General features: G+C 47.3%; 1 protein-coding gene across 4 annotated transcripts in view; it reads left to right on the forward strand.

Moving 5' to 3' along the window:
* DAPK2 (death-associated protein kinase 2) overlaps positions 1-23,622 on the forward strand; it is a 134,450-nt gene that overhangs the window by 74,910 nt on the left and 35,918 nt on the right. For all 4 annotated transcript variants that reach the window (XM_021093314.1, XM_021093392.1, NM_001243563.1 and 1 more), the window contains 1 exon segment: positions 7,909-8,047. In XM_021093314.1, coding sequence (XP_020948973.1) covers positions 7,909-8,047 — 139 coding nt within the window.

Consider the following 23,622-nt stretch of genomic DNA (forward strand, 5'->3'; position numbering starts at 1 on the left):
TCTGCCAGTGAGCAGAGGAGTGCTGGCATTTGTCTCAGCAATCCCGGACTTTGTGACCTGGGGCAAGTCACCTCACCTCTCTGAGTTTCAGCTGTCCTCTGTGAAACAGGCAGCCATCCTTAACCTGGGAGGACCACCTGACCATTGAGACCATTATAATTTGAGAACTAGGCTCCCGTGCTACCATATGTAGATTTATGTAGCAGATGAGCATTTGCATTCTCTTGCATTGGATTCTTAAGTTATCCATCTCAGTGTTTAAATGTGTAGGATCAATGTGACCTCCTCTTTAATTCCCAATGTCCTCCGTGTTTCTCCTCAAGACCTCTCAGCCAGTTGGTCTGAGCCAGTTGGGTGTATACCTGCCTGGCTCAGATAAGCCTAAATTCCTCAGGTGTATCCAGCTGTGTGGATGGCACGAAGTGTGGCATGTCCCAAGGCTAAGGGTCAGTAGGTGGCACACCTTTGCTAGGAAAGCCAGGCCAGTACTTTATTTTTATTTTTATTTTTTTTAATTTAATTTTATTATTTATTTATTTATTTATTTGTCTTTTTGCTATTTCTTGGGTCGCTCCCGCGGCATATGGAGGTTCCCAGGCTAGGGGTCTAATTGGAGCTGTAGCCACTGACCTACGTCAGAGCCAGAGCCACAGCAACGCGGGATCCGAGCCGCGTCTGCAACCTACACCACAGCTCACGGCAACGCCGGATCGTTAACCCACTGAGCAGGGGCAGGGATCGAACCCGCAACCTCATGGTTCCTAGTCGGATTCGTTAACCACTGCACCACGACGGGAACTCCCAGGCCAGTACTTTAAAAGCCTGCTGACAAAAAACAACCTTTATGGAAAGAAAGAAAAAACAAACCTTTATAGCAACTAAAAAGAAATTACATTCATAAGCCTGCCACCCAAATACAGCTGTTTATATCTCGCAGTGGTTCCTCTCAGTCTTTATCTGTTTGTATACAATCATTGTACTTATACAATTGATTGCTCTGTTTTCCCTTAGTTAACATAATGCTATGAATAGCTTTTTTCCATTTCACTGACTATATCATGTTTCAGTGAATTACATACTCTTATCTTGCTATTGTTGGACATTTTAGTTTTTTAGTTTCCAGCTTTTAACCATTACAAAATTTTTTTCTTGGCTGTGCCTGCAGCATATGGAAGCTCCCAGGCCAGGGATCAAATCTGAGCCACAGCAAAGACCTGAGCCACTGCAGTGACAACACCAGATCTGTAATCTGTTGCACCACAAGGGAACTTCTAACCATTATAAATTTTACTGCCATAAATAACTTTCTTCTCATAATTTCCACCCTTTTGTGAGTTAATTTTTTAAGATAAATCCTGAGGAATGAAGTGACCAGGATGACATTTTTAGGTCCTTGGTATCCTCACTTTCATAGGGTGGAATTGACTAACCAGTACCACCTGCAATGTAGGAATGTTCCTACTTGCCTGCAGCCTTGCCAGCCCTGGGTCAGTTGTTTTAAAGCAGAATTCATTATTTGTTGTCCTTTACAGTTATAAAATGATACCTTTTTTATCATTTTAACGGCACTTGTGTCATTGCTGGGGAAATTGTCCGTTGCTCCCTATCTATAGAACCTCGGGTGTTGGGGTCTGGGATGCTCTTGAGGTGTCCTTGTTTCCCCAGCATGGTCAGCCAAAAGTTATGCACCCTCTTCTTGTGAGCTGTCACCACCCGTCATGTCACTTGTCACCCTGATGCTTCTGTGACTTGCTTGAGCTGCTGTGTCTGTGAAGATCTGTCTGTTTGTAGTTTCTGTGTCTCTTCCCTTACTTTCAGGCTGTCTCATTGTCTTAGGGTGCCTGTCTATGGAGCTCGGGACCTGCTAAGACTGAGCCTCCACCTTGTGTGACCAGGATCTGAGAGGAGGACCTTCCAGGAGACAAGGGCTTTTCATGGGTATTTATGTTTGGACTGGGTGTCCTCTGTTGGGCTGCACTGGAGCCTTTGGCCTCCTGGTCCTCACTGTGCCCACTGGGCTTAAACATGGGTGTTTAAACATGGGTGTCGGTGCCCACCTGTTCTGTTGACATTTGCAGGTTTTTGTGGCTAGTTCTACCCAGATCCCACTGCCCCCTCAGCATTGTTGTCTGGTGCAGGGTCTCCACCTGCTTCCTGCCAAAGAGGCCCAGTACCCAGAGGACATTCCCAGCCCTGATTTAAGTCCCCTTCAGCTTTCATCCCATCCATGACCTCCTAGGCAGCAGTTGCCTCTTGTGAAGACAGGGTTGGGAAGGATTTAGTTGTCCGTATAAGTTGACTTCTGTAGGGTATAAAGAATGTTTTCAAAATCTCGATAGATTAACTCATGACACATGTGGAGCTGGCTCTGAAAAATGGAGGTCTGCCCCGAGAGGCTGGGCAGGGCTCCCATCCCAGGCCTCTGACCACTCTGGGGCCTCCTTGACTCCAGGCTGGTGGAAAGTGATACCTCGGCAGTTGTACATCAGAGTGTGGTCTGGCAGGGTGCTCTGAGGTGGCGGCAGTGCTTCCCAGACCCTGACTTGGGTCCAGCTTCCTGAGCCCCACCAGCTCTGGCAGCATCCTTCCCAATCCGCTGCCTACACAGGTCATCTGAACACTTGCTCAAAAAGTCGTTTTCAAAAGAGTTCTGAAAAGGGTTTATAGCAGACACACCAACCTGCAGGGAGCAAGGAGGCAAGGGTCAGATGAGCAGGAAGAGGACTGGTCCTAGGGATGCAGGAGAGCAGAGGTCAGGCTGTTAGGTGTTGCTTTTCCTCTTTAAGCTGAAGAGGTTCAAGGTGTGAGAAGAGGGAAGCTTGGAAGGAGGGGGGATGCCTCCAGGGCAGAGATCTTGGGGCTGAGAAGCCCTTGGGAGAAACCGCCAAGGTATTGCTTTCTATCAGCCCGGAGCGTTTGGGATTTGGGGAGGGGAGCACGGATAGACAAAACCCAGCCTCCCTGATGGCCTTGAGAAGAGATGCCTGAGAACTGATGTAAGTGTCCCTGGCCTGGGTCTCTAGGACTGAGACAGTTACCTCAGCAGGCTCATCAGCCTCCCACCTTTCCAGGTCTCTGGGGGCCGATTCCAAGAGGCACCATGGCTGTTCCCCTCTTCATCCAAAGGAGACCATGTCTCCCCTGGTCTCCTATCCAGATCACACCTTTAAACAGAACAGATCGTTACTGTCCCCCAAAGTCATTACCCAGCCTGGCCCTTAACATCAGTAACTTTGAGTGACTGGGCCCATCCACATTATCATAATACTGTTTTACATCTACTCAGCATTCTACTTAAGGTAGGAAGGGCAGGATATGTCCAAGGTCATAGCCTCACATGGCCCAGCAAGGCTAACAGTATAAAAACAAGGGTTAGGAGTTCCCTTCGTGGCTCAATGGTTAATAAACCTGACTACGATCCATGAGGATGTGGGTTCAATCCCTGGCCTTGCTCAGTGGGTTAAGGATTCGGCATCGCCGTGAGCTGTGGTGTAGGTTGCAGACACGGCTTGGATCCTGCATTGCTGTGGCTGTGGCATAGGTCAGCACCTGTAGCTCCAACTTGACCCCAGCCTGGGAACTTCCATATGCTTCAGGCGTGGCCCTAAAAAGCAAAATAAATAAATAAATTAATTAATTAAAAAAAAACAAGGGTTAGGCTGGATTCTGTGTGTCAGAGGGACATTGTGGATTTGAAAATCTGCAAAGGCCTCCCAACAGGTCTCTTGCAAATGCCAGGGCTTCACTTCCATACGATATAGCATATTCTGTGCCCTGTTGATTTACTTCTTTCTGTACCACGACTTCTTTCTTTCCTTTGTTCTTTATTCATCCACCTTCTCTTGAATGTCCTTCTCGCACAAGGTGCTGCAGAAGCAAAGGTAATCTATCTAGGGAGAGCCAGCCAGCCAGTGACAGCCTGGTGTGTGAGGGCACAGGTGCAGCTGGACAGGGATATCAGAGGACAGATGAGGGATTAGGGTGGCTTTGAGTTTTCCTTTTTGCATCAGCCTTATAATGTGGGGAGAGTATAGTGAGAGGAACACATGGTGCACTGGGGCTGAGAAGATTTTGATCTGAATCCCGGTTCTGTCACTTACCAGCTGTGTCATACTGGGCAAGTCACTGCTCTCTTGGGGCCTCAGTTTCTTTGTTTGGAAAACCAAGACGGAAGTTCCATCTAGCCCTCAGGGTGGATGTGAATCTCAAATGAGAGAATGGTTGGGGAAGCACATCACAAAGGTGGCAAACTCTAAATAAACTCAAAACTAAGCCCTCTTCCATCAGTGCCAACTGCAGCAATGATATGGTAGAAAGCATTGGACTGAGGTCTGGGACTTGGATTTGGTCTTGACGTGCACTATCTTGCCGGGAAACCTTGCATGGCCACTTCCCCTCCTGTGGCATGGGTTTCCTCTTCTGTTAGGGAAGAACTTCCATGTGATGATGGTTTCTGTGCAGGGATGCCTGGAGCAATGAGGAGCCTGCACCCTCGGAAGTTTACTACTGACTTCTTATTATGGAGCATTTCAAACATACACAAAAGTAGACAGGATGGGGCAGTTCCCGTTGTGGGTCGGTGCTATCAAACCCGACCAGTATCCGTGAGGATATGGTTCGATTTCTGGCCTCTCTCAGGGGGTTAAGGATCCGGCATTGCCATGAGCTGTGGTATAGGTCACAGATGCAGCTCGGATCCCATGTGCTGCAGGCTGGCATCTGTAGCTCTGATTCGGTCCCTATCCTGGGAACTTCCATATGCTGTGGGTACGACTCTAAAAAGACGCCCCCCACCCCCCCAAAAAAAGGTTAGATAGGATGATGTAAGGCCCACCCCTCAGCTTCACATCATCAACATTTCGCCAATCTTGTTTTTTATCAAACTCCTACTCCCCTCCACCCCTGCAGTACTTAAAAGCAAATCTCAGACATCCTGTCATTTTGCATGTAAACACTTTAGTATGCATCTCTCACTGATGACAGTTTTTAAAATGTGGCCACCATGTATTTATCACACCTGACAGAATTATCCGGCCAGGTCCTGGACCACCAAGGCTATTTATGCTCCAGTCCATAGTGATATTCCTGATGGACCCAAAGATGCCTTTTTAAAAAATTGTCAGTGTCTATTTTATTTTTTAAATTATTTTTTATTAAAGTATAGTTGATTTACAGTGTTGTGCTGATTTCTGCTGCACAATAGAGTGACCTAGTCATATATACATATATATAGATATACGCACACCCACATTTTTTTTCTCATATTATCTTCCATCATGTTCTATCACAAGAGACTGGATATAGCTCCCTGTGCTATGCAGTAGGACCTCATTGCTTATCCCTTCTAAGTGCAATAGTTTGTATCTACTAACCCCAAACTCCCAGTCCATCGTACTCCCTCCTCCTCCCCCTTGGCAACCACTCTCTCTGTGTCTGTGAGTCTGTTTCTAGGTTCATTTGTGAAAAGATGCCTTTTTATAGTTCTTTTATTTGAATTAGCATCCAAAAGAGGTCTGCAAGCTGTGTCTGGTTCTTTTATCTCCCGTCTCTCTTATTCTGTAGCAGCTCTCCTTCCCTCTTTTTTTTGATGCCATTGATTTGTTGGGAGAATGAGGCCATTTGTCCTCCTGATTGTCTCACAGTCTGGATTTGGCTTATTCCTTCCTCATGGTGTTAATTCATTTCTCTATGTCCTGTATTTCCTGAAAACTATAGTTAGACCTAATAAAACACCCTTCCTGATGGTGATTCAGTAGAAATACAGTACCATGTGTGCACTTGTAGATTTTTCTAGCTGCTGTATAAAATAAGAAGTAAAAAGAAACTAGCTGAATTAATTTTAAACTTGACTTTATTTCATTTTAATTTAAAATAAATGAGATCTTGAGGCTCTTTTATTTAACCCAATATATAAAAAACATTATCATTTTAACATGTAATCAGTATAAAAATCATTAAGGAGATATTTTAGTCTTTTTTTTTTTCATCCTCTGCCCTCAAAACCCAGTGTGTATCTTACACTTATAGCACATCTCATAATGCAATGGTTAGAGTGCAGTCCTGCCAGAAAAATCAAGTTGTGTTTAGAGGAAAACATGTCACACCCCTTCAGCTTTTTTTTTTTTTTTTTTTTTGCCTTTAAAGCAAATCTCAGATGTCCTGTCATTTTGCATGCAAACGCTTTAGTATACATCTCTCACTGATGATAATTTTTAAAATGTGGGCACCATGTATTTATCACACCTGACCCACGGCATATGGAATTCCCAGTCTAGGGGTCTAATCAGAGCTATAGCTGCTGGCCTAGGCCAGAGCCACAGCAACACCGGATCTGAGCTGCGTCTGTGACCTACACCTACAGCTTATGGCATCGCCGATCCTTAGCCCACTGAGAAAGGCCAGGGATTGAAAACACAACCTCATGGTTCCTAGTTGGATTCGTTAACCACTGAGCCATAATGGGAACTCCTCCTTCAGCTTTTTAATTAAAATGAAATAAATAAAGTTCAAAATTTACCTCCTCAGTTGCACTAGCCATAGTTCATGCTCTGTAGCCCCATGTGACTAGTGGCTGCTCTGTTGGACAGCATATAGAGAGAACATTTCTGTCCCAGCAGAAAAGTTCTGTTCAGCACAGAATGAGAGGCTTAAGGAGATCTGAGTTCAATTTTTTTAAGCTGCAATGTTTTGTAGGTGTCACTGTGTACTTCCTATTGTATCATATCATGAATTCTACCACTAACTGGCTGCTTGACCTTGGGCAAGTGACTTAACCTTTCTGAGCCTCTGTCTCTTTGACTGTGAAGTAGGAAAATAATAGTACTTAGCTCTAGGGTATTGTTTTGATTAAATGAGGTGATGTGCAAAAGAGTAAGCATTCATTGAATATTAAGTACCACTATTATGTTGCTGTTATTATAAAAGTCATTGTATAGGTTCAGAGGCCTTGCTCCTGGAGAATCTAATTTGATAGGGTCTTTGGTGGGACCTGGAAATCTGCATTTTGACAAATTCTCCATGTAATCCCGTGTTCCTAAACCCTCTGGACTGGATCCCTTTCTGAGATCTTTTCTTGGGGTGACCCTTGGACCTATCCCAGCTCTAGATAAGCACCTGCTGGCTGGATACCCCAGCCTCTGTCACTGGCCAAACAAGCCCAGTAGAGTTGCCAGATTTAGCAAATAAAAATCTCCCATGTTATGGGGCAATCTTAATCTTACAGATAAAGTGTAAGCTAGTCTTCACAAGGGAGATTATTCTTGCTCTGTGGGTCTCTCTATTCCTGCCTCATTAAGCATAGGGTGCAGGAGTGCAGAGTGTGAGGACAAAACCAGTATTTTAGAATTTTTAAGAGATGAATATAATGAATGGATCTTGAAATTTAAGTTAGGGACATGCCTTTGAAGAGATCATCTTTTATAGAATCGAAGAAAGGCACTTTGGGAGCCATTTCAGTCAATCTGCTCATTTTGCAGGGGAGGAAACGGAGGCCTGCAGGGAGAGGGCATGGCAATGAGCTGTCCAAGGCCCATAGCAGGAACCTAAGTCTCCAGTTTCTGGCCCAGCGTATGTTTCTCTTTGTCATTCCACAGCACTTGTTTCTGTCCTCTGCCACCTCAGTCATATGGTAGGGAGGGGTAGCCTCCAGGGTATCCAGGGACCTGGGCCTAGAATGTGAGCAGGTTTCGGGGGGGTTGGGGGGTGGTTCCTGCCCTTGTGATCCAAAGGGAAAAGCACAGCAAATAGATGCGAAGTCTACTTTGCTGGTTGGGCAGAGCCTCAGAGATGGGCAAGGGGGTTCTGCTTTGCGGGGTGCCTGGGGGCAGGGTGGGGAGCTGTACTCCTTGGCCTGGCCTCATGACCCCCAAGGCTGACTGGGCCTGGGCCCTCCCTACCGGTGTCTTTCAGAGTGTCTGGAGGAGAGCTCTTCGACTTCCTGGCCCAGAAGGAGTCCCTGAGTGAGGAGGAGGCGACCAGCTTCATTAAGCAGATCCTGGATGGGGTGAACTACCTTCATGCCAAGAAAATTGCTCACTTTGATCTCAAGGTCAGTGGCAGGGGGCAGGTGGAGAAGAATCAGTTTAGGAAGAATGGGCCTGGTCTCTCCCAATGTCATTGCAGGGAGGGGTCAGTGTTCACTGGGCCATCCTCCCTCATCTTACAGTTGAAAACTCTGAGCTCCTGGGAAAGAAATGATGCCCCAGGAAGTGGCCCCCTCCTCAGTTTCATTTCGTGTGTCGGGTTTTCTTCACAGAGAAGCTGACTGCAAGGAACTTCTGAATTAGATAACAGGCACTTATCTCTTTCAGGGAGCACATAGGGTGTAATTTTTAAATAAAGTAGGCCAGTGACAGGAAACTTGAAACCCAACCCATTTCACAAGACCAAACCTGTCAGTAACCAAGCGCTAACTCTTGAGCAGGCAGAGCCAGATGCATTCATATGAATACCGCTGCGGTTGGCTGGCTCTCTGGACCCAGCATAGTGTCCAGCATCCCTGGACCAGAGGTTATAAATCTTAGAGCCCAGTGTTTGCTGGCTGTGCTCCCCACCCCTCCCCCTTTCTCTGGCCATAAAACTGCTTCCAGGAGCCACTGATCATTTGTGGTAACGGGTGTTCAGGGTCAAGAAAGTTCACCGTGACCACATAGATCTTCACAAAGCTAGAGTGTGGTCAGAGTAGAAGGATCAGTTCCCATAGTAACTGAGCTCAGTTGCATAGGCTGCCTTTACAGACACTCAAAGCACGAAGAGCCTCCAATCTGTCATCAGAGGGACCCGCTTATTGGGGAGGAGACCCACTCATTTTTCTATCCACAAATTCTTGTTGTGTTTCAAGTATTGTGCTGGATGCCTGGGTGTTGCTACAGGTACCAAATCAACTGAGGCCTTGTCTAAGTTAGTTCCTCTTTTCCAGGACCTTGTGCAGGAGACAGAAGAGAAAGATCCACAACTTGTTGTGATAGAAGGAGGTACACAGGGGCTGGAACTCTAAAGGAGAATCGTCTAAGTCAGACTGGGGTATCTGAGAGGGCTTCCTGGAAGAGGTGGCTGAGTTGCGTTTTGAAGGACTACCAGGGGTTATCAGAGAGAAAGGGCCTTCCAAGGAAGAGAGTCCAGTAGGTACATGGTCCTAAAATAGCACAATACATTCAGGGAAGCACAGGCAAAGGGCGAATGTGCTGAATGACTGGAGAAGATGCCAGGAGCAGAGCAGGAGGCAGACATGGCTGGGAGCTCAGGCAGGAGGTTGAACTTTACCTTGAGAGATACAGCTGAGCAGGGAGGTGAAGCGAGCAGATGTGTGATCCCTCTGGCCAGGAGCTTGGATAGAATGGGGACAGTAATCTGGGTGAGATGTGGCAAGTGCCAGTCTAATTTGAGGAGGGGGGTGGATTCCAGACCTTTCATAGAAGTTGGTCTGAGGATTGATTAGGTGCCTAATTAGATGTGGGAGATGAGGGGGAGAGCACAGTCCAGGATGACACCTGCGCTCTAGCTTGCCAGACTGGCCCAGAGAGGGTGTGGTGTGCCCATGGTCTTGGCGGTTACACCAGGACATGGGATCATGTCCCACACATGGATCCCACCCCAGCTCTTACTTTGTCCTGTGGGGTGACCTGTGCTGAACCCCTCCTCCTTAGACCAATTATCATAGCATTTCGAATTCCTCCAATAGAAGGTGTTTTGCAGAGTCTCACTCAGGTGTCATGGGGTAAAAGTCGGGTTCACCAGGGGAATTCTCAGGCTCAGCAAGTTAAGGATCAGTATCGTTCCTGCTGTGGTTCTGGTTGCTGTTGTGTCTCGGGTTTGATCCCTGGCTCTGGAACTTCCTGCGGGCACAGCCAAAAAAAAGGAAAGAAAAGAAAAAGTCAAGGTCACCACCAGGAGGGTGTTGCTCGGCCAGGCTGTGGACCTCAGGGTGGCAGTACACCAAGCAGGAAACAGCCTACCTGGTTTGCACCTGTGTGTACTTCCTGGTAATGCTGTGGAGAGTTAACTTATTTTCTGTGTCTTTTCTGGCTCTAGGAGGCTGGCCTCAAAATGGGCTCCTTTGTCTTTTCTCTCAAGGGTCCAAAAGAGGCAGGAGTGTGGAGTCCTACAGGCCTCGGTGACTTCAGCAGGTTCCTGCTGTTGGGTTTGCTTCTGTGGCAGCTCACTGTGGCTGGGGGCAGGGGCGGGGCAGAGGGGTGCTAGCCAGATCTGAATGCCATGCCGAGGGTGAGTTCGTTTATCCTATGGGTGACTGTGTACCAGGAAACAACCGCACCTCTGTTTTTCAGCTTTAACATGAATGATGATACCTTGTCCGAGTTGTGAAAATGAGAGAAGCCACATTAAGTGCTGGATACCAGATAGGTGCTCTGTAATAGTAGTTGGTATTGTTATTTCCTTCCCACAGCAGAGGAAAAGAAAACACAACTCCTGTTACAGTGTTTTGGGTCCTGATAGGCGAGGAAAACAAAGCCTGGTGCTGCAGTTCTGCACTGCCCAGCAGAGAGCTGAGATTGATTGCGGGGTGGAGCTGCTGGTAAGGGATCTGGTCTGGCTCCTGGGCTCAATCTGTACATTTTCCACAGCCTGATGACGGTCTGGGTTTTCCCTGGATGCATGTAGGGTGCAGATGCTGCTAACCACCCCTGCCCCTCTGCGCCTCACATCCTTGGTGTTGTGTGGACTCTGAGCCTTCTAACTTGCCCACCCACGGGTCCCTTGGCCCTGGCCCAGCTGGGCGACTTCAGGAAGGGTCAGGTAGCTGGAACTCAGTGGAATTACTTCATGATTGCCTGGACCCATCCTGGAGCCAGAATGTGAGTATAGGTTCCACCTGGCTGGAACTTCCTGCCAGCGGAAGGGGAAGATGCAAAAGGTCTAGCTGGTAGCTTAGAGGAGGCTTCCTGGTTCCATGTTGTTTCTCACCATATAAAATTCATATTATGGGACTACATTCCTCTTCCTGATTTTCCTTTTCCATGAGAGGCCTCAGCTTTCCCCTCCTCTTGTACTCTCTTACTCCTTGCCAAGTGAGTCAGGCTGGCTCGGCTGCCCCATGAACACAGCTACCATGTTATCTTCACGGCCCCTGCTCATGACCTGCTCTCCACGCTCACCTTCCAGCTGGAAGGAGCAGGTGGTGGAGGAGGATACCTTTGGAATATGAACCACTTCTCCTCCTACATCAGCCATTGTGCAAAAGACAGGGAGACTGAATTCCTGCTTACGATGCCTTCCCAGCCTGGTGGCGGGGAGCAGATAAATGGAAAAAAATCAGTGTGCAATAAACAATCTTGGTAAAATTAGATCATGGCATGCTGTTGCCCAGAAATCTGTGATGGATCCTTGTCACCCATAGGATAAATGAACCCACTCTCGCATGGCATTCAGGCCTTTCTTACACTACCTGAGCCCTGTTTCCAGCCTCTTCCACCGTTCCCCACTTCAGAACACTAGCCCCAGGCAACAAGACAGCAGATGCCTGTCCTGGCCCCTCTCCTCTGTTCGTGCTATTTGCATCCAAGAAGCTGCTCTTCTTCCTTTTCTTTGCCCATAGACCTCAGGCCCAGCAGAAACACCATTTCCTCTGGGAAGACTTTCCCATGCCTGCCACCTCCCAAGGTATAACTGAGAACTAACCTTCTTCACCGATTCTCTTGCCCTTTGTAGAGACCTCCTCTGAGAGCCTTCGTCACCTTGCATCACTTTATGCTCTTGTATCTAGGCTGACACATGAGTTTCGCAGTGTCGAGTGAATGAGTGAATGAATGAATGAATGAATGCCTTAATAAGACAAATGCACACAGGGATGGCAAAAGGCCCTTATGTGTCACCTGAAAAAGTCAAAAGAGGTCACAGGTGATTTCAATTCAAGGATGTGACATTTATTGCAGGACTGTTGTTTGCCAGGGAGTAGAGTGACAAATACCAATATATGATACCTGCCTTCCAAAGGCCCACCATTTACGGGGATATGACCACAGTGAGACTGGTGGCCAGGACATCTAAAATACAAGCTAACCATGACTCTCACCAAGAAACAGTCACTTCCAAAGGGTATACTCTCTGCCTCAGCATAATGACCACTGTCCCGGTGTGTGTTGTAAATCCACCACACACAGGCCTGCTGGTGCGGGAAGGTATAGGGGGTGCAGGTAGATGCTGTTGCCTGTATTTACATAAATGGATGTGACACTAGGCTGCCTTGTACCAGGTAGCACCCTATGTGCCTTCAGACATGCCTCCTGGAGGATGGATACCAGGAAATGGAGCTCAGCACCACCCAGGAAACCTCACCCTAGGACGTGATCCCAGTGCATATGAGGCCCTTGTAGAGGGCATTTTTGTGTGGTTTTCTGTTTATTTTGGATTCGGGAGTTTCCCCTCTGATATGGGTGTGTCTCCCCCACCCTTCCTCAATCCAATTTTCGAATTCAGAAACAGAAGGTAAAGTCCTAACTCGTGTTGTAAGGAAGAGAACACACCAGGAGAACTGGATGAAATCATATGCACGTCAGGAACCCAGAACTCTGTTGATTTATATAAACAGTGTTGGAGTTCCCATCAGGGCTCAGTGGTTAATGAAAGACAAAAAGACAAAAATTAATAAATATATAACCAGTGTTGAGAGGAATGAATGCCTGAGCAAAAATCCAAATTCCTCTGTGCCCTGATCATCCTTTGACTTCTTCTTACATTCATTATGTGATGAGGTGTGCTCTTCAACCTTTCATAAGAATGATATTAATAATACTTTACATGTACATGGTACTTTCTAGAATATAGCATACTCACACATCTCTCATTTGATCCTCACGGCCACCCTCTGAGGTACAGGGTATTGTCTCTATTTCACACATTAGCATTTGAGACTCAGAGAGGTTAAGTAACTTGTCCAAGACCACACAGGTATTAAATGCCAGTGAGGAAACACTAAGCAAAGCTGATTTTATTTCATCAGATTCTAATAGTACAGATTTCCTACTTCCTTGGATCATGCTTTTTACACACAGTTAATCCAAAAGTCTGTACTGTGCCATACATTTATCCTTTGCACAATTAGTTTCTCATCTGGTTACATTTTTTTCTTTCCAATGAGTTATTCTTCATACTTAAAAAATGAGTATTAATTGCTATAAGATCTGCATGCATTTGAAAGAGGAACTTAGAAAAATGAGATGATTTCCATACTGAAACCTTGGAGCATGGAATGGAGGTGAGACTTCGCAGGCTTGTGTGTAAAGATAGCTTGGGGTGAGATTTAAAGGTTTAGGGCAGTTTAAGAAGTTTATATAGGCAGTTGGAAATTCCCCCCCCCCCAAAAAAAATTTTTTTTTATTTTATTTGTTTATATTATTTATTTATTTATTTTTTGGCCACCCCACGGCATATGGAGTTCCCAGACCAGGGATCAGATCTGAGCCAAAGTGGTGACCTAAGCCACAGTTGTGACAACTCCAGATCCTTTAACCCACTGTGCTGAGCCTGGGATCGAACCTGCGTCCCAGTGTTCCCAAGACACTGCTGTCCCATTGTGCCACCGTGGGAACCCTATCCCCTTAAAACTTTTTATTATGAAAACATCTCAAGGCATTTGAGGAAATTTAAAGAAGAGTGCAATGGACACCATTATACCCTCCTCTGGATTCAACATTTGGCCACTTTTGCTTTACCTCTTTCTCTCTTTAAAAAAGAAAAAAATAATAATAATAAAAAAAGAAAAAAGAAAAAAAATAGAAGTTCCCTGATAGCTCAGTGGGTTAAGGATCCACTTTGTCACTGCTGTGGCTAGGGTTTGATCTCTGGCCTTGGAACTTCTGCACGCATTATGCATAGCCAAAAAATTAATTGAAAAGAAAAATTTATATTTATATAAAAACATTATATGTATATATACTTATTTGTATATGTAGAAATGCAGACACATGTATATGTATGTGATTTTTAAATTTAAAATATCTTTAATAATTTAAAATAAATATTTATTTATTTTTTTAAAATATTGTATGCTTTGAAAGAAAATTGTGGCTGTTGTGACACTTCACTCTAAGCACTTCAGTATGCATCTCCCAAGATTAAGGTCAGTCTCCTACCAACCCATAGAACCGTCATCCCACTTAAGAAAATTAGCAATAATCAGAGTTCCTGTCGTGGCTCAGTGGTTAATGAATCCGACTAGGAACCATGAGGTTGCGGGTTCCATCCCTGGCCTTGCTCAGTGGGTTAAGGATCTGGCATTGTTGTGAGCTGTGGTGTAGTTTGCAGATGTGGCTCGGATCCCGAATTGCTGTGGCTGTGGTGTAGGCCAGCGGCTACAGCTCCAATTGGACCCCTAGCCTGGGAACCTCCATATACTGCAGGAGCGGTCCTAGAAAAGGTGAAAAGACAAAAAAAAAAAAAACAAAGAAAATTAGCAATAGTCTATGGAAGACCTTTAATTGATAGAGAAACTCTTCTATTTCTGATTTAGAAAGAAAATTCTCCTGGCAGGGGAGAACGAATGGATGGGAGAGAGTAGGCTAGTTGGAGGGAATGATAAGAATGTTGGAAAGAGAGGAACCAAAGGTACCCCATACACATTTAAAAATGAAATTGATGGTCATTTTTGCAATTATAAAAAGTAACAACTCATAGAAAATGTAGTAATGTACAAAGAAGTTACCTATAGACTCTACTCCCAAACAACCATTATTAACAGTTGGTATGTTTTCTCCAGCTTTTTTGAACTGGTTGTGTGTATGTTAAAGTACTTCTTTTTTTTTTTTTCTTTTTTTTTTTTTTTTTTTCTGTCTGTTGTCCTTTTAGGGCCGCACCTGTGGCATGTGGAGGTTTCCAGGCTAGGGGTCTAATCGGAGCTATAGCCATCGACCTACACCACAGCCACAGCAATGCTGGATCCTTAACCCGCTGAGCAAGGCCAGGGATTGAACCTGCAACCTCATGTGTTCCTAGTCGGATTTGTTTCCACTGCACCAAGATGGGAACGCCTTTAGGTGCTTCTAACTATACTACTTCTACATTTTTCTCTCCTGCTTTTTTCACCCTACATTCTAGCCCAGGCAGCCCACATATGCTCTGTAGTGAATTAGTTTGGGGTTGAGGCTTTCATAGAAGTCTTTCCTGATTTCCTTACCGTCTTGGTGTGTTCTGTGGGTGGACCCTGTTTCTTGTTCCTCATTTCCCAAGCTTAGTTTGTGCCCCAGCCTCAGCTTGTGTCCCGTGGGCTCTTCATCTCAGCCCCATGTGTCAGACTGTGAGCCGGAGCCCTAGGAGTGCCTGCCGGCTGCTCCATCAACCACTGCAGGGCTGCCCTGGGGTAACTCAAGAAGGAGTGAAGGGAGGACACTCAACTCCTAAAGGGTGGAGGGGAAGAACAAAATGTGGCAAAAATTAAACTGGGGAATGCCATTATTGAAAGAGTTGAAATATAGCAGTAAATGAGTAAATGGAGAGCATTAAACCAAACAGCTGATTCTTACAAGATACAGCAGGAGGCCACATGGGAAAGAGGAGCCTGCGTTTGAATCTCACCTCTGCTGGGTGATGTTGGGAGGTCAAGCTCTGAGCTTTCCTAGCCTTGAAAGTGGCGATAATATTGGCCCACAGGAGTGGAGTGAGGGACAAGGGAGAGATCAGAGTTTCTGAAAGGGCCCGACAAAGTCTAAGACTCCTTACAAGTGCTGGCTGTGAATTTTAACTAGGCTTCCCATGAAGCCACATTTCTCCCTATTCCTCTCTTTCCTCCCAAGGGATTCAGAAAGTGAGGTGGGCATGGAAACACCCAAAAGGGGAATGAACGAGGTGGTGTTTTCAGCCAGTGGTCTGGGCAGACTCCCAGGGTAGCCAGACACTGGGTGAGGTTGATATGGCCTGGAGCAAATATCATGATCCCTATTTTACAGATGGCAAAACTAAGACAAAAATGCAGTGCCCTCCTCCTCTTTTGTCTTTACGGCCTTTGCCATCACTCTTAGGTGCTCGGAGGGCCTTTGCTACTGGCAAGCTGCCCACAGCCCTCTATGCTGGACCCCTGCTCAGGCCTGACCGCCACTGAAGGATCTCAGTAGGAAGGTGGTGGAAAGAGCAAGTATCTTAGCACCGAGAAAGCCCAGGTGCAGACCTAACTCCACCACTTATTACTTGTGTGGCCTTGAATAAGTTATATAACTTCTCTGTTCCTCAGTTTCCTCATCTGGGCAGTACAGACAGTAACCAGTTCTACTCAGGTTCTGGGTAGTGGTAACAGCTGGATCTCCAGGAAACAAATATATGTACACACACACATACACACACACACACATTATTTAAATAAATTTTACTGATAGAAGGATTATAACATGTAAAATACAAATGGTAAAATATATAATACACTTTATTTTTGGTAAATTCTATAGAGCCAGTTGTTTTTTTAGAACATTTTCCTTGGTTTTCACCAAACTCTTGTATCAGCAGCCAACCTAAGACACAGTGGACAAATGAGTGTAGTTCCAACAGGAATATTGGTTACTGTTTTTGTTTTTGTCAACAAGTAAGGTGAAAGGGAAGCATTGAAGTGTGTTGGAACTTTACTCATTTGCCAATAACTTGAGTGACTTCTTTGCTGAATTGGGTAATAGTTTCTGAATGTTGAAAAACATTTCCTCAATTTTCTCTGCTAGCACAAAATAATGGCTATAGACACGTCACCCTTATAAATTTAATCTCTGTTATGAAGTGATTTTCTGCAGCACTTCCTAAGTCTAGAATCAAGACATCAAATCCTGATCTGTAGTGCCTGCCAATGTCTGTAGTATAAATACACCCACTGTGGTCATTTTCAAGGTACCAACATGATGACACTGACTAGCGCTGGGAAGAGGGGTTCAGTGACACACCATGATGTAGTACTCCCACCATTCAGAGATAAAAGGCATTAAATAACCTCTGGAGTGTAGAAGGTAATAAAATATAAGAGAAATAAAGAAGTATTAAGTTTTAAGTATTTTAAATATAATTTAAAGTGTTTATGATTTAATTTTTAATATTAAAATAATATTCTTCTATACCTCAGTGTAATATTTGGCTCACAACATTCCTACAGATTTCATAGCAGGCTCTCATGAGCCAGTAGGCACCAGCTATAGCCCACCCCTGGTTCTCTGAGACCCTGTAAGTAAAAACATTTTGTAAACAAGACAGTTGGCTATATGCAGGCCAACTGCTGTAACGGCAGCAGTGGTGTAATAATAATGGCAGCTGACGTTTATGGAGCGCTGTGGTAAATGTGTGAGCTCTTCCCTATGTCACGATGACCCTATGCGGGAGGTTCGTGGTCACGCCCATTTTATAGAAAAGCTCCTAGGGCTTTCTTGTGCCTCTTCAGAACCCATTATCATATTATTATTCCCACGTTAGGGATGAGGGGCGAAGGATCAGAGAGGTGAGTGACTTGCCAAGGAGCAAGCCTGGAGCAGAAGCGGGATTCAAACTGAAGTCTGTCCAGTGAGAGGGCCAATCAAACACTGGGCACTGTTTGATTTTGACTTCCTTGCAGAGCTTGCTTTAGAAAACCAATCCTGGGAGTTCCTGTCATGGCTCAGCAATAACGAATCTGGTTAGCATCCATGAAGATGCGGGTTTGATCCCTGGCCTTGCTCAGTGGGTTAAGGATCTGGCGTTGCTGTGGCTGTGGTGTAGGTTGGCAGCTGCAGCTCCAACTGAAACTCTAGCCTGGGAACCTCCAGCCTGGGAACCTCCATATGCCATTGGTGTGGCCCTTTTCTAAAAAGACAAAAAAAAAAAAAAAGGAAAAAGAAAGAAAGAAAGAAAACTGATCCTGGAGCTTCACTCCTGGTGAGTTGATTTAATTGGTTTGGTATTTTTAACAAAGTCCCCAGTGGATTCCAATGGGTAACTAGCTCAGATGGGCTCCCAAAGCACAGCTTGGGGCTCAGAATGCCTGGATCCAGGCCCAGGTTCCTCATTGGTTAAATGGGGCACCAGCCATCCACAGCTTGGCAGCCGTGAGTATCTAATTAGGTAATGTGTGGGGACAGCCCCCAGCAAATGCTAGTTGTCATGTGGCACAGACCACAGAGCCAGCATTGCTGACTGGCCCAAGGCCGAAAGCCAGGGCTCCTGGAATTGCCTTGAAAGTGAATTTTTATTTCTCTCCTTCTACCCTATAAGAACAAAGAGACAGTAGCTAGTGGTTTTCTCTTTAGCTTTACCTGGATGGGCTACGGAGGTCAGAACCAGGCAGCCACCTCCCCCAAAGGAGCAGGCCACGAGTGAGTGGCCAGAAGCTGTGGTTTAACAAATCCAGTGCTACTGGGTTGGGGCCTTTCCTAAGGTGTGAGTTTTCTAGGAAAAACGTGGAGCTGGGACAGCAAGCTGGTGGGGCACCAGGGCTGAGATGGAAATGCCCACTTTGCCAGCAGGCAGGGGTGATATAGAGGGCACCCTTACATTAGCTACAGGGAGGGAGGCACTATGGGAGAGCAGAGAGCACAAAGGAATCGGAGTTGCTTGACCTTGAGTCTCAGCTCAAATCATTTGCTGAGGCACTTTGGGCAAGTGCTTAGCTCTCTGAGCCCTGATTTCTTCATCTGTAAAATGGGGGGATGACAGTACCTGCCTCAGAGAGTGAGAATCAAATAAGAGGAGCATGAATGCTTTGTAAACTAAATGCTATAGGTTTTGCTGTACATGTAACCTTGAACTGGGTGCCTTTGAGAACATAGGAAGAGCAGGAGGGCAGGTCCTGCCCTCAGCGAGTGTGCCATCCTGCAGGGGAGGCAAGACTAACACACAGCACCCTTGGCAGTATTTGATGCTGCACGTCCAGATGGCTGCATGGATGTGGAGCTGAGAGAAGGGAGGGCTGGGCTAGATAGTCAGCTGTTTCTTGGATGAGATAGCATTTTACCTGGGCCTAGAAGGATGGGTTAAGGGTTCAACAGGCAGATGATAAAGACTGTCATTCTGGGAAGAAAGGCATGATCAAGTACACAAGCACAGAGATGATCATAATGGCTACAGGCCACACTTAGTAACCCTTGTGAGGTAGGCTTTATTGTACAGGCAAGAAGCCTGAGGCTGAGAGAGATTAAGTAACTTTCCCAGTGTCCGACTGCTGGTTAATGGCAAAGCTATGATTCCAACCCAAGTTAAAAGGCTCTTTGTCATTGTCTATGTTGATTCCCTAAAAGTAGGTTGTAAAGAGATGCACATGTGGCTGCAATGGTTCATTCATTCCTTTATCCAGTAAAGCATTCCTGAGCATCTTCTGCATTGCAGCCCATCTTGGGTGCTAGGGATGGAAAAGAGAGGCAAAACCCCATTCTCCCTGTGGGGCCTCAGGATACTGGGGAGAGGATGTGTAAGGGGGTAATTGTGGTGTAGCTGGTTCTCTGCCAGAGGCATGTCGGTGTGCTCTTGGGTGGAAACAACTAGCTGTGTGTGTGTGTGTGTGGAGTGGAGGTCACAGAAGACCTTTCAGTGGGGAAGTGTTGGGACTGGGTGGGGAGGTGGTAGAAGAAGCTTATCAGGCAGGCATTCCAGCAGAGTGAATGAAGGTTGGGGTGGGGGTGATAAGGGTCAGCCAGATGGAGCAGAGGGTAGCCTGGCCAGAGGTGGGAGGGCTTTCAATGCCAGTAATGGCCCAGGCCACCCTGGAGCCTGGTGGGCAGGGGCTGTTTGTGGTCTCATCTGCAGTGTGCCAGGAGGGAATTTGCTGCAGCACCATGGAAACCTGCCCACAGATGCCTGGCAGAGGGTGGTCTTGCTTTCTCAGGTTGCCAAGGACTTCCTGAATAACCTGGGGCTGTGCTTGACATTTCCAGTGAAGGTTCCTAGGCAGCTTCCTTGTCGCCATAGCAGAGACCTGGCTGAGCTCCTGCTCTGCTGGGCTGAGCAGCTTTACCCAGTGAACAGGCCATGCAGGCACCTGGAAAGGGCACTGGGCCGAGGTTGGCAGACTTGGGCTCCTCTCTTTGCTCGGTGACCTTGGCAGTTTCTTGACCTCTCTAAGCAGGTCTGCAGCATGAAGGGACTAAATGAGGTCCCTCGCAGCCCCAATATTTTTAAGTCTAGGGGTGAAACAGGTTGTGGGAGGGGGGCAGAAGATGAGTGGGGGAGGAGGCAGGTCTGTGAAGAGAATGTTCTTCAGTCGGCAGGGATTCCATAAAGTTCCCAGGGATGACCGTCATCAATGCTGCCTCCAGAAAGGAGAGAACAGACATAGCCACTCTGCTTGAAGTCTCGTTGGGCAGAGCTCCTTACACGGACCGTCTCTCTGAATTCTCAGAACACTGGATGTCACGCTAGGTGTTCCCACTTTACAGATGGGAAACCAAGGCTCCAGGGGGTCCCATGACTTGGCCCAGGTTTCACTCTGAGAGGTAGAAGTGGAATTTGAGCCCAGACCTGCCTGACTCTAAGCTCTGGTCTTTGACACCTTAATGCATAGCTCCCCTGAGGCTGCCTTCATCCTGCAAGGACTCTTGGATGTGCTTTTGGGCCAGGAAGGGTCACTGGACATGGGTCCCACCTGAAGGACCAGCTTCTGGTTGGCACTACAGCAGGCACCTCTGGTCAGATCCACTGGGACACTGGGATGCTAAACATTGGCCTCTCCTGCAGCTACCTTGCCTGCCTGGTGGCCTGAGCAGAGTGGGTTCGTTTTAAAGGCAGGGACAGTTCCTCCCCCATTCCCCCCACTCCTCCCCACCAGTGGCTGCTCCATGGATCTTGGGGACTCAGTGTGGCAGCATTAATGGGATGTGATCCTTCCTGCAGCCATGCTTTGAAGTGTGTGGGTGAAGTACTGGGTTGAAGTAAATAAAGCTGGAGGAGAATGACAGGAGTCAGGGAATATGGATAGGCTCACAGAACCCCAGAGGGCAGCCTGGCCTGGCAGTCTACTCTTCCTTGCTGACCTGTGGCCAAGCTCCCTGAGCCTTTGCGGGTCCTGCCTGGGGGCCCAGAAGAGTGGGAACTGGCCCAGCTAGCTTGACGTCCATGCTGCCTTGCCATTACAGAGCCTACAGCTTGGAGGGGCTTTGGCTAAAATCCAGGGTCAATTTTAGAGTTGGGGGACTGAGGCCCAGAGAGAGAAGTAGCCTGCTTCTGCTCACACAGCCTCAGGTGGTGGAGCAGAAATTGGAATTTCCCAATACCCGGTCGGGACCTTTTCCACCACACCACCCTATGTGGGGAGGGGAGGGGAGTGAAGAAGCTTAGACCAAACCCTGGGGGAACTGCTTCTTTGCTCCCCTCAGACTATGCTGAGTCTCTTTTCCCTCCTGAGCCAGCGCTACAGCAGCCTGGTGGGGAGGTGTGCACTCAGGCGCCCCCAGTGGTGGTAGAGGGCCTCCAAGATGCAGAAAGGGAAGGGCCACTGACACCCCCAATTCTTTCAGTTCACATCAGCAAATTTTTATGAAACATTCAGGATGCAAGACACCATAGAGGATACCAGGAACCTTAAAACTAATTCAAATTTTCCCAGGGAGGGAACCACCCAGGAAAGCTACATCACATGACAGACAAATAGCCTGCAACTAGGGCTACTCACTTGTAAGCATGGTCAGTGCAGAGGAGGGCAGAGCACAAGGTCAGAGCCTTCTTCGTTGAAAAGTAAGGACTAAAAGGAGGCAGAGATGGGGGATAGGCTCTGAAAATGTGAAGAGTAGGAAGGGCATTCTAGGCAAGAGGAAGAGCCAGAGTAAGGGATGGAATAACATCATTCTGGGCTTGGTAATTCTCACCCTGAGGGCATAGAGGACAGGTGCAGGCGGGTGGTGGGCAGTGAGTGAGGCTGGAAAGGTAACATGGGGCAGCCAGTGCAGAGCTCCAGATGCCTCACGTTCCAGGCAGGGTATTTGGACTTTCTCTGGTGGTCAGCAGGACCACTGAAGATATTTAATCAAATTTGGCAGTGTGGTCGAGAGAGCAGGGGCTGGACTTCCTGGGAAGCTCATCCTGACCCTGCCATTATGAGCTGTTGGACCTTGAGCAAATGCTTTCGCATTCTGAGCCTCTGTTTCCTCACCTGTGAAATGGGATTGTTAATAGTACCTACCACTCAGGGTGGCGGCAAGGATGATGTAGAGCACAGGTGTGATGCCTGCCCTGGTAAATGTCATGGTAAATATACAGTAAATGTCTGTCCCTGCCCTACTTCCTGGATTATCATCAGACTATTCATGGAGGTTGGGACAGCAAGAAGGAAGCCTTTCTGAAAGCAGGAGAAGCTGCAGATAGGGGGTCCAGATTTCCCAGCCAGCCTGAAATCTCCTAGGTGGCCTGGGCAGGAAGCGGGGGCGGGGCCTGGCCTCAGTGTACTTCCATTCAGGGCTGATCTGAGTCTGAAGGTGTTATCTGGTCCAAATGGTCCAACTTGTGAGGAGTGAGTGAGGTGGGGATAAGAACCTAGGTCTCAGCCGCCCAGCAGAGCATTCCTGATGTACCCTGGCTGCCTACCAGCCTGAAACCCTACATCACTTTATCCTGATCTATCTTGGGAGTCTCTTTGCCAGGACCTCTGTTTTCTCACTGAAATGAAGAGGTTCCGCCCAGGAGGTCCTGGGGCTCCTTTTCTGAGCCTCTGGACACAGCATGAGGGCCAGGCCAGAGGAGAGGCTTGAGGTCACTCACCTGGGTGAAAGTGTCACCGGAGGAAAAGGCATCCTGGAATAGGAAACAGGTGCCAGTGCAGGAAAATAGCTGTGCCTGAGCCAGGGTGTCAGGTTGCCCTGGGCCGCCAGTCCCAAGCAGCAGTCCCACTTCCCTCTGGGGTAGATTCCCAGGACCTTTGAGAAGCAGGGAAGGGGAACCATTTAGTCTAGTGGTTAGGAGCACAGGCTTTGGAGCCTGACAGATAGAGGTTAAAATTCCTGTGTCTACAAGTCAGTATTTTTTCAGTTTTGGTTTCTTTTTCTGAGAAAGAGGAAGGGTAACACCCAGTGCCTAAGGTAATAAGGGGTTTCAATGAGGTGTAAAGTATGGTTAGCCCTGGTCCTGCACATTGTAGGGATTTCTGAAGTGGCGCTTGTCATCACTTCATAGGGGGACATTTACTGAGCACCTGGAGGATGCCAGGCTCTATACCAAGCTTCGGTGTGGTTGACAGGAATAAAAACCCTCAGGAGGTACTTAGCGGAGTGGGGAAGACAGGCAGGTAACCTGACAACTGAAGGTAGTGAGAGAAGCACTGAAATGGGGGAAGTGCCGGGTGAGATGGGAACCGGGCTGTGGGGTTTGGGGGGGGGGCGCTTCCATGCAGGAGGTGGGGGGAGGCTTTCGAGATGGGAATAGGAATCAGCCAGGAGACGTGCAGGGAGTGTTTGAAGCAGGGGAGAAGTCATCTGCTATGTGTTAGGTTCATGGGTTAGGGTAGAGGACAGATAGGACTCAGGAGAGAAAGCGCAGCCCTGCCTGGAGGTTCTCACAAGCCAGTGGAGAGGCTCTTTCCCCTGGACTTGGGTCAGAGATGAGAGGATTCGAGGCCAGGACCCTTCTTTCCTCTCAGGGTGCTGCCTGGGAGAATTCCTTCCTCGGGTGTTCCCTCTTCCTCCCTGTTGCTCCCTGCCCCGTCCGTACTGCCCTCTGAGCCCTGGGGACCAGCAGGGCTGGTGTGTCCACCAC

Source organism: Sus scrofa, chromosome 1, assembly GCF_000003025.6.
Source record: "Sus scrofa isolate TJ Tabasco breed Duroc chromosome 1, Sscrofa11.1, whole genome shotgun sequence".
Taxonomy (NCBI): Eukaryota; Metazoa; Chordata; class Mammalia; order Artiodactyla; family Suidae; genus Sus; species Sus scrofa.